General features: G+C 41.3%; 1 protein-coding gene across 2 annotated transcripts; it reads left to right on the top strand.

Annotated features, from left to right (window-relative positions):
- The first annotated feature begins 60 nt into the window (after positions 1-60).
- On the top strand, positions 61-10,780 carry LOC135502774 (androgen-dependent TFPI-regulating protein-like). Of its 2 annotated transcripts, none has more exons than XM_064795870.1 (6): positions 61-227; positions 3,176-3,319; positions 6,692-6,793; positions 6,976-7,091; positions 8,689-8,846; positions 9,497-10,780. In XM_064795870.1, the coding sequence occupies exons 1-6, from the start codon at positions 72-74 to the stop codon at positions 9,535-9,537; spliced, it is 717 nt and encodes a 238-aa protein (XP_064651940.1). In that variant the 5' UTR covers positions 61-71; the 3' UTR covers positions 9,538-10,780. The 2 variants fall into 2 exon arrangements, with proteins under 2 accessions (XP_064651940.1, XP_064651942.1); XM_064795872.1 differs by lacking the exon at positions 61-227 and adding an exon at positions 1,208-1,410.
- Positions 10,781-11,678: the final 898 nt, after the last annotated feature.

An 11,678-nucleotide genomic window follows, 5' to 3' on the forward strand; every position in this document is an offset into this window, starting at 1 on the left:
CACAAATCAATGAGATGGCCCCTGTATCCGGGCAGAAATCGGTCACGTGATCTATAGAATTTCTGGACAAAATGGCGGCGACCATTGCAATAAAAAAATATTTCCATTTTTTCTCTTTACTGCTCTATATCTTCACAGTATGGTACCATATAACTCATTTAAAAATTCCTCGACCAAAAAGCCATAATTTTGCGGGACCATGGAAATATCTGACCGTTTGGAACTTGGTAGGTAACGGTTTCTTAAACGCTCAAAATGTCCATATGGATCCTGGCTGTACATTTTGTATGTCTATGTGCTTTGTGTACATACAACATTTCTACATAGGCTTATGCGATAACTACTACTCATTACTGTAAAACCTGAGGCACTCTCGTGCTGGATATTTTTGTATTGACAGATGATGGGGAATTTTGGCCTCGGAAAAGAAAATCTAATTGAAATTACCGTTGTTACGGAGATCCGTCACTTACCAAAATAACATCCTCCAAAAACTGAAATTGCGATGACATTAGGGCAGAATGTATCTCTCAGTATCCGTCACTACATGCTGTCGAAGTCACAAGCTCCTGGCAGTCCTGCATACAATGTGAAGACATGCATAGCTGGCTACCCGCTTGCGTACAGTACAAAGTATGGACGTGCTGCCTGGATTTTCTTACAGACATTTTTTGCACTGGCCAGGAAAGCAGCCTACTGCAGTCCAAATTGTCCTTTTCGGAGAAGTTTGTTTTGGCACTTGCCAATCATGCGTTTTACCAATACCTGGAACAAAGGGGCCAGGCATGGCAGGGTCACATGGCGATTTGTCCGAAGTCGGCTTCAGTCTTAAGACGTGCTCTGAGTGTGCGCAATTGTTTTGTTTGGGCTCTGAATCTGATTCATCTCTGTCGAAAAAGTCTTTAGGTTTAATATCTGGCTTACTGAACTATAAATAGAATACCTGGAACACAGTATCACATTTTGTCTGCTGCTGGTCTGTTGTGGCTTTCAGTATTTTCCTCAAACTGGTACGAAGAATGATTTGGCAGCCATGCTTATCTCAAATGGACAAATGACAAATATTCTTCTCATTGGTACGCAGAGGTCCACATTTGGACACTTGCCAGCAGTTGGAATTCGGGTCACGTACCACTATCAAAGGACAAACTATTAACCTACTCCAAAGAATCATAAACCTTATCTGCCTTGGCCGAAATTGTATAATAATTATGCTTTAGCCACCAAGTATTGTATTGTATACCAATTCAATAAGCGCTTACTTCAAACATGGAATCAAAAGTCCGAATAGTTTTCCATTTTTCAGCATTTTTGCTGTACACTTTTTCAGTCTTCTACAATGTGGAGGTTCCAAAGCCAAATTCTGTGAAATTCGCAGGAAGGTTTAAGTACCTGACCTACTGGAATCTGGTATGTAGGGTGGCCAATGGATGATGTCATAGCATCCACTTCCAATCCCTGGGAGATGGGTGATGGGAGAGGCTCTTGAACTGTATTTTCCACACCCTCGTTCCAATTATATATTTTAATCGCTCACTATCTTTTAATAACTCCCATGACTGCGTGCTTGATTTTTCACCAATTAAGAAGTATTGTCTCAAGACAGCACCAACAGCCACTTTCTGACAATTGACCAGTCAAGGCAAGGGGTTAAGTGCCATCAAGCTTTGAAGTATTTTTTAGAAGAATCTTACAACAGCCTCAGATTTGTCTGTAATGGTTTTTGGTGGAAGGATTCTGGGTCGATAGAAAAATCCAATATTTAGAGGTCAATCTAAACCAACCGCTTGAGACTAAAAGCCGTGGTCCCACATCTAGGCAGAGAGTTGCCTTATCGTAGACTTACTCCATACCTCGGGCAAAAATCCAATAGGATTACAACGTAGGTAAATGACATGATATGGACATCTTCTAACTTCTAATCAGATGTATGCCCTAAATACACTGTGCTATGTAAGGCGATAACTTAGAAATCATGAATGATATTACAGAGGCCTGGTTATTTTTTTTCTTCAATATTTGAATATCTGTTAATTTAGTTCACTATATTACCATGTTATGCATATTTTGCATCCACTAATACCGGTAACTTCAGAGATGGTTGCAGACTTCACCAAAGTGTTCCACGGGGGTCGGTTCGCGCTTTGGAGTTACAACGGTTTTCCCAGCAAGGTCAAATAGCTCACTTGCTGGAATCTGGTAAACATGTCGCCTTCTTCTGGTGTGTCTGCTCTTATGTTTTTAAAGGGGCAACTTAAGCAAGAGATTTACCTGACCAGGAGGATAATACCCCTGCTTGCCACTATGCGCCGCCACTTGCTGTACCAAACTTATGCTGATCTCTAATAAGGATTTTCGCCAGTGTTACGAGGCAGCTATGGACATGGCTGGTGAATTTCAGGCAGGACTATGCTTCCGGAAACTATTTTTGTATGAGAAACCCACATTGATATCACATGCCACAGACGTCCCCTTAAAAGCCTGGATCGGTTCACTCCACCTAATGCCATTTGAACTCGACTATATGATTAAATTTGTTATCTTGTTTATCTAAAACAAACATGAAAACCCAAATTCATGTTTTGGCTGACATGCAATCAGTGGCCCAGGTCACTCTTTAGAGATTAAAATGATAAAGGGTATGTTCAACAATAATCCGAGGACTGCATATGTCACATAATACAACAATTATGTTTGTCAATAGTTAAATAACAAATGGGTTGCAGCATGTGTAAAATCAAAAATATATACTACGTGGCAAAGTTCGGGAAATATTTGTAATTTTTTAATTGGAGACAGAATGGCACAAGCACTAGTCCATTGTTTTCACCTTCTCTCATTCCTACTAAATGCATTTGCGATCTGGTATAATGTTGTTTATATAACCTACGGCGGAAAATGGACGTTCCTAAACTGCGAAGGCTATCCCGGGAAGTTCAAATATCTTACGATATGGAACATGGTAATTCGGTTCAGGATATTTCTGTATTTTGTACAATTTGGTGCGTGAGAAGCATTCTGGTGGTATGGTGCAGTGTCGGATCCATAGTTCAGTGGCAGATTTTTGACTTTTACCATACAATTCTGAAAAGGGAATGTGGGGTGCTGACTCTGTCCCTGAGTCTTTGATCTGCCCCCGGTAACCAAATATCAAAGTTTCACCTTATTGTTGCAGATTCTTCAGACAGTTTTCTTTGGCCTGTGCGTCCTCAATAATATCTTCGGCACAACGTATGGACCGAAAGACACGCGACCGAGATCGTCTTTACAAAAAGCTGTCGATAGATTTTATGCCGCCATTGCGTGGCCATTGGGTACAGTAAGTATTTTCAGTTACATTACATCACCAATACATTACCAGTCGGGTCTTTTTGCCTGGTTGAGTGTTACACGTAACACATGTTCTCCACGATCATAGTCACAGTGCTTCCATCTGGTGTCCAAACAGATTAACCAGATGTGAACTGACTCGTGAATGATATACTTGTCTTGCCAGTGGCTGGATTAATTGTTAAATTAAAGGAGGACTGTTGTCTCTCTGTATATCCTGGTGCAGGGGACAGTCTTGTAGGCTGTGAGCTGGTGTCTGCACCGCTCTCAGGCATTGGCATTCTGCTGTGTCCCTTACTCCAGGTGTCCACATAGGCCACAGTGGCCTCAGATGGTAGAGGGTTTCAGCATCTTTTCTGCCAAGAAGCCACAACATGTTGTCTTGTAGAGGTGTTTTCCTGGCTGTTCTTCCAGTAATTTCTACTTCAGTTAGGTATAAGGGGAATGATAAGCATGTTCTCCCCTATAATGAATTGCCATGATCTCTTCACTAACAAATCGAACACAGAATGAGATCATGTTTTCGGAACAATTATTAAATTAGGTAATTGGGGCATAACCAATCAAATATAACGATCTGATCAATCAAGATCAGAACAGTCCGTGGCCCTGGCACGTTTTATTATCTTGTCTGACCTATGAAACTCGGAAGACCCGACCAGATTATATTAGGCCCAAGAATGAAAATGTTATTTTATCATCCAAGCCCGCATCTCTTTTTCTGCCCTCATCAATTTTCATTTTATTTTCAAATTTCCTAATTCATTAACCAAATATGTGACTCGCTCTACCAAAACTAGGCGCTTGTCGCATCTAAACTCGACAGGTTGATACGGACTTGTTGTTCATTTCCCTATTGTAGACCTTTTGTGAAATCTATTACAAACTGATTTGGTCACATTTCACAAAAGGTCTACAATAGGGAAATGAACAACAAGTCCGTATCAACCTGTCGAGTTCAGATGCGACAAGCGCCTAGTTTTGGTAGAGCGAGTCACATATGTGGCTCATACAAATCAGAATGGTTCATTGTCGATTTGATTCCATTCCTGATGAAATTTTCTTTCTAATGACACACAGCATGGTTTGTCTGATCAGCAGTATTGCACTGAGGTAATATTAAGCACCCACAACAAGTATACACAATACGTTGAAAGAAACACTCTCTTTAACTTTAGCATTGCTCCAGCTCGGCCTTGAGCATTGCGCATTGTAGACTTACTTCTGTCAAGTCTCCAGACAGACGAATTATTAATGTACGCTCTACCTTTGCCTTGGTATTGGCTTTTGGCCACACAGAACTCATCAGACACACCTGAAGCCAGCCTTAATGCAAGTATCAATTCGTTTCTTGTACCCCCCCTCCTCAAGGGTAGTTAAGCTATCACCACTAATCTTTGCCGATGCTTGAGTAGTATTTATTTTTCCTTTAGTGAAAATTTGGCGAAGCTGGAAAGAATAAGGATGCTAATGTGTCGATGTCTTGTCGAACATACAGCCTTACCCAGTAAAATTAGTTCGGTTACTTTATATGACGGTGATAACTGATATATTGTTGATGGTGATGTCTTGACGAAAGAAAAAGTAGCATTGGTGAAAAAAAAGGGTGATGCTTGAGCCTTAAGATGTCGTTATAGGGTGATAAGGTGTCGTACCCTTGAGGAGGGGGGGTACAAGACACGAATTGATACTTGCATAAAGGGGAACTATAGGCAGGAGCAGAGGGGCTAATTTGGCCATCTTCAGGTGGCTGATATACACAGTAAGGGCACTGGGTAATGTCAGATTCAGCACTAAATATATAATAATGTATAATAATAATAATGAGTCTTTTATATAGCACAATTCCGTGACACTATAGTTCTCGCTCAAAGCGCTTTGGATATCATATTATTACCCCGGTCTCCATAGAAATCAATCAGGGGTTTCAAGGAGCAGCCAGAAGGTGCTCACTTGAACTCGTACAACCGTGAAACAAACTTGGCTGCCAGGCATCTATTAAGTATGAGAAGTTTCGTGTCTTAGATGTTTACCTATGTATCGTACAACTATAGACTAATCTGTGAGCTTATTTTGCATTACACCACTAAAATCATTATTGCTGGAAACACTAAGTGGCCAATTAACTGTCTGGTTACACTGATAAATAATCAAAGCCATAATCTGGCATGAGTAGTAGTTCATCACATTCCACTGGCCACAGGTGGCAGCACCTCCTGATGTTAACAGAGCTCGATTGAGGCTTCAGGTCAACTGTGTTACTTGACTGATATTTTGGCTGACCTGAAGAACCTTAACCTAGTTCAGTACTCAATATTATATATCTTATCCCTGCACGAGCATAGTATACTGAGTAATACTCAAAAAAGATCCCATTAGAACACTGTTCTGAAAGGCTATTTTGATACCCACAAATGTAATTTTATCAGTTCAACCTCACGCCAGATCTGATCTGGTGTTTGGCTTATGCCAACACATGTTGCAGTCAATCGGCCGGGCTAATCAAATCATGCCAGTCTTATCTGTGTTTTAAAGGGACATACATGCGGTCTGGCTCCGCTGTGTCCTCTTAAAGGGACAACTTGGCTGTGGGCTTTACCTGGCCAGGAGAACAATAAACAAGCTTGCCAATGATTTCCGCCAGTGATGCAAGGCAGTTTGGACATGCATTGTTTGTGAATTTTAGGCAGGCCTCCGGTTACGTCCCATTCTAGTGAATTGTTTATTGCTTGTTTCTTGCTCCAAATACTTAGTTTGGCAACTGAGTATCAACGAAGAAACGCCTTGTCTTGGCCTGGTTAATTACAGCTGCAGGCTTCCTCACAGATGCTACCAGTCTTGCATGAAGTCTGTACACAGATTGTGATTCATCTACAAGACCTCTCCATGGCTACAGTATCATGTATTTCATTCGTGAACAGCTGGGCTCATCTACTATCATGTTTATGTGAAGGAAAAATTTAAAGGGAGTAGGCTTAATTGTGGTATTTTGACAGCCATCTGAGATCTGCCAAATTCCTTTAAAGGGACAGCTTGGCCTAGGATTTACTTGGCCATAAGGTTAATACCCTTGCTTGCCACCATGTGTCACCACTTTTAGTATCATACTATTAAATGCTGATCTCTAATGATAATCGTTCATCAATGTTGTGACATAGTTTAAGACAAGCTTGTGAATTTCAGGCAGCCCTACGGTAAGGCCTCGGCTACTGCATTGTTCATTTCATTTCAACGATTTTTCAATTTGTAGAAGCCACAGTCCTAGTTGCAGCCATTTTTGTCAGAAAAACCAACATATCTCATGCCCTTGTCAACTGATGCGGCAGCCCTGTGTTTACGTTTAGCCTCATTCTGTTTTCAGTTTGTCGTGGTAACGTTCTGGGGAATTTTTGCCGTAAACCGCGATCTCGTCTACCCAAAACGTTTGGATGAATTCATTCCAGTATGGATGAACCACTTAATGGTAAGTATGCACTGCCTCTGCTTGTGTGACAATGTGAAGGAGTAGAGTGGAACCTCCCTTTGCGGACACCTCTCTATTAAGGACACTCTCTCTATTAAGGGCACTAGTTGTGGTCCTTTGAGTTTTAGGCAGACCGGATTTGCCAATGTCATGCTCATATCCAATTTTGTTTGTTTTTCTAGCACACGACCGTCCTGCCTATTCTACTTGTCGAGAACTACCTCGTCCATCATGAATTCCCGCAGAGAAAAAATGGTGCGATTGGGACGATGGGTCTGGCATCTATTTATGTTGCATGGTAAGTGTGCTAAATTAGTGCTCTCCAATCTGCAATTATAATTGCTGCTATTTGATCTCCCATCTACGGGATAAACCGGTAGTCACTTGGTTTTATAATGATTACAGGTTGCGGTGATCATCGGTTCTTGTTGCAGTCACTTCCCCTCGAGTTGTGACTGCCTTGAAAAAAGTGGCACCCTTCTTCTGAACTTGTGACTGCCTTGACAATAGTGGCACCCTTCTTCTGAACTTGTGACTGCCTTGACAAAAGTGGCACCCTTCTTCTGAACATGTGACTGCCTTGATATGAGTGACAACCTTCTTCTGAACTTGTGACTGCCTTGACAAAAGTGGCACCCTTCTTCTGAACTTGTGACTGCCTTGACAATAGTGGCACCCTTCTTCTGAACATGTGACTGCCTTGATATGAGTGACAACCTTCTTCTGAACATGTGACTGCCTTGATATGAGTGACAACCTTCTTCTGAACTTGTGACTGCCATGACAGAAGTGGCACCCTTCTTCTCAACTTGTGACTGCCTTGACAAAAGTGGCACCCTTCCTCTCAACTTGTGACTGCCTTGACAAAAGTGACACCCTTCCTCTCAACCTGTGACTGCCTTGACAATAGTGACACCCTTCTTCTGAACCTGTGACTGCCTTGACAAAAGTGGCATCCTTCTTCTGAACTTGTGACTGCCTTGACAAAAGTGGCACCCTTCTTCTCAACTTGTGACTGCCTTGACAATAGTGGCACCCTTCTTCTCAACTTGTGACTGCCTTGGCAGAAGTGGTACCCTTCTTCTCAACCTGTGACTGCCTTGACAATAGTGGAACCTTCTTCTCAACTTGTGACTGCCTTGACAATAGTGGCACCCTTCTTCTCAACTTGTGACTGCCTTGACAAAAGTGGCACCCTTCCTCTCAACTTGTGACTGCCTTGACAAAAGTGACACCCTTCCTCTCAACCTGTGACTGCCTTGACAATAGTGACACCCTTCTTCTGAACCTGTGACTGCCTTGACAAAAGTGGCATCCTTCTTCTGAACTTGTGACTGCCTTGACAGAAGTGGCAACCCTTCCTCTCGACTTGTGACTGCCTTGACAATAGTGGCATCCTTCTTCTCAACCTGTGACTGCCTTGGCAGAAGTGGTACCCTTCTTCTCAACCTGTGACTGCCTTGACAATAGTGGCACCCTTCTTCTCAACTTGTGACTGCCTTGACAATAGTGGCACCCTTCTTCTCAACTTGTGACTGCCTTGACAATAGTGGCACCTTCTTCTCAACTTGTGACTGCCTTGACAATAGTGGCACCCTTCTTCTCAACTTGTGACTGCCTTGACAGAAGTTGCAGCCTCCTCTGAATTTGTGACTGCCTTGACAAAAGTGGCACCCTTCTTCTCAACTTGTGACTGCCTTGGCAGAAGTGGCACCCTTCTTCTCAACTTGTGACTGCCTTGACAGAAGTGGCACCCTTCTTCTCAACTTGTGACTGCCTTGACAGAAGTTGCACCCTTCTTCTCAACTTGTGACTGCCTTGACAATAGTGGCACCCTTCCTCTCGACTTGTGACTGCCTTGGCAAGATGTAACCTTTCTCTGTTCTTCTCTTCAGGATCCATTTGATAGCATACATCAGCGGCCACTGGGTCTACCCTATCTTGGCCATTTTGGGGTGGATGCAGCGTACCTGCTTCATTGCCGCGCTCCTAGCACTCTTTGCTGGTTTCTATATACTTGGAGAAAAGGTGCATGAGTACACATGGAAACCAGGTGAGTTATATGAGTGCATAGCGCCATCTATAGATAATTGTAATACTGGCTGATTGATTTGATCAATCAATCAATCAATCAATCAACAATGTCTTATAGAGCGCCAAACTCCAGGTAAACCTGCTCAAGGCGCTACCTCCCCACCAAGAAATGCTTCCTCGAACAGCCAGGATTTTAGGAGTCGTTTAAAAGCAAGCAGCGCGTCCGCCCCCCTGATGTGCTCCGGTAGGGCATTCCACAACCGGGGACCACATGATGAGAAGCAGCGGTCACCGAATCCTGTCTTTATCCGCATACACGCCAATGGCGTGTCATTAGATGACCTGGTGACACGCTGCCTCTCAACATGTTTGAGGCTCAGGTATGCAGGTGCATAACCCCGACCACCTTGAAACACATCAGGAGGACCTTGAAAATGACACGCTGCTTTGAGTACTGAAGGTGTACTAGGACAGTGTTTGCTCTGCTTACTGGTAAAAAGGAGTGTGATAATATTAAATTTATAGGAAAGGACTCCAGCTTTGTGAATGACAGGAAATTAGGACATCCTTTGTTTGAGTTGCTTAGATAGACCTGTCTAGAAAAGGAGTTTCACCTCAAATTTTATGTGGCACAAAAAAAAGATAATGTCAATATCATTCGATTTTCAGCTCCAAGAAAGCCCGTGAAGAGATCCATGAAAGCCCATTGACAAGAGGATACAAGTGTAGATGTTTAGGACAAATTTGTTGGATTAGATGAATTTTGGACTTGCAACTATCTTGGATAAGATGAATTTTGGACTTGCAGCTGTCTTGGATTAGATGAATTTTGGACTTGCAACTGCATAATTTAGAAAACAAGATTTTCATTGTAAAACACTAGCCTATTGTTGTTCTCAGGGTTGATTATCTCTTTCAATCCACTATCCACATTCCACTTGTCAATCTTATTCAATGTTCAGGGGCGGGTCCAGAGCTTTGAGGCCAGAGAAAATCATTAATGGAGATGTCGTTTTTTTTAATCACGGCACCACATATCCCCAGAAAGAGCAAGAATATTACATTTAAATGGCAATTTAAAGTATCTTTTGATGTGAGGACGTCAAGGATTTGAAGACGTAACTTTTTAGTTACAGACGACATCGTCTATAGTGCATGTGTCAATTTTTTCTACGTTTTCACTTTTACTCTCCAAAATGCCGAATTTTTGGTGAAAAGTTATAGATGAAATTTTTTTTGATAGATTTTCTGATCATGTATTGAATGTTAACTTTACAGTATTCAAAATTATATGCATACTCTATGAACTCAGAAATATTTATGTGCTTTTTATTTTTGGGTTTTTCACATTTATATACAGATGTTGCGAAAAATTTATGGTCATAAAAAGGAAATCTAAGTAAAATTACTGCAATGAAGTTGTCAAATATTGAAATTAATGTTTGCAAAACTGGGCAATAAAATGGCTTCGAATATTTCTGAGTTTAAAGTATAAGAGCACAAATCTCTTTGTATTCAATTTTGTCAAATTGTTTAACTGTTGTGTACATGTACACGTCTATGTTCTTATAACATGCAGGTTATAATATAAGGCCAATGACATTCAATTTCGTGGTTCTTGTCCGCCACTTTCACGAAATTGATGAGGGTTTCCTTCAACTTTCATCATCAGTAAGACAACAAGGGTCATGTTGGGTTCACCTAGGCCCTAAATTGAAGAAACAGGAAGTAAGGGGTATATTATCTTAACACAAACATGAATATGCGTATTGCTGGAAAAGAATATTTTAGATACTTTTGCTTTTGCTTGCGTAGAATGGAGGACGGTTGGATGATCAAAGTGACCACTGATCTTTGGAAATATCGCACAAACTAGAACTTGTTTGGAAAAATTTTAGGAAGCCTGCATGTGCCATCTTTTAGGTGTTTATCAATAAATATGTTTTATAAAGAGATGTAATTCTCTTTGTGAGTCTTTTTATACATACTCTCAGTCGATTCTACAGCCACATGCCACACAGACATTTTGGATGTCGTTGTCACACTGATCCTTTAGTTAAAGGAGCACGATGATAACTCCTGGAAAGTTAAAGGATGACTTGGCTAAATGTGAACATTATACTATTTTCTGTGCCATAAGATCATCTTTTACAAAGTTACAACACCTCTAATCGATTATCAACCTGTAGAATGGAAAAAAATCATTAAGTACAGACTCTCCCAAAGTTGTAACTGGAAAAATGGAAAAAAATCATCAAGTACAAACTCTCCCAAAGTTGTAACTGGAAAAATGGAAAAAAATCATTAAGTACAGACTCTCCCAAAGTTGTAACTGGAAAAATGGAAAAAAATCATTAAGTACAGACTCTCCCAAAGTTGTAACTGGAAAAATGGAAAAAAATCATTAAGTACAGACTCTCCCAAAGTTGTAACTGGAAAAATGGAAAAAAATCATTAAGTGCAGACTCTCCCAAAGTTGTAACTGGAAAAATGGAAAAAAATCATTAAGTACAAACTCTCCCAAAGTTGTAACTCCACTGTTGTCAAAACACAAGAACGTCTTGATTCTCCAGCACTTGAGTAATATCTTAGGACAACAGGCCATTGGAGTGTAATTACCCCTAGGCTCTCCCTGACCCCAAGGACCCTCAGCTTTCTCCAAGCTGATCGGATCATGTCTGTGGGACTGGTCATAGCGCCTACATTGTGACATTAATCCGCGCGCGGGACAAGTCAGCCCTCTTTACGTTTCACAGTTACACTGTGACATTATCGTATATCAAGACACACCAATGTTGCCCCAGTGTTGACATGGGAAAAAAAGTCACATTTAAAGGCCTTCCCCAATCAT

Source organism: Lineus longissimus, chromosome 19, assembly GCF_910592395.1.
Source record: "Lineus longissimus chromosome 19, tnLinLong1.2, whole genome shotgun sequence".
NCBI lineage: Eukaryota > Metazoa > Nemertea > Pilidiophora > Heteronemertea > Lineidae > Lineus > Lineus longissimus.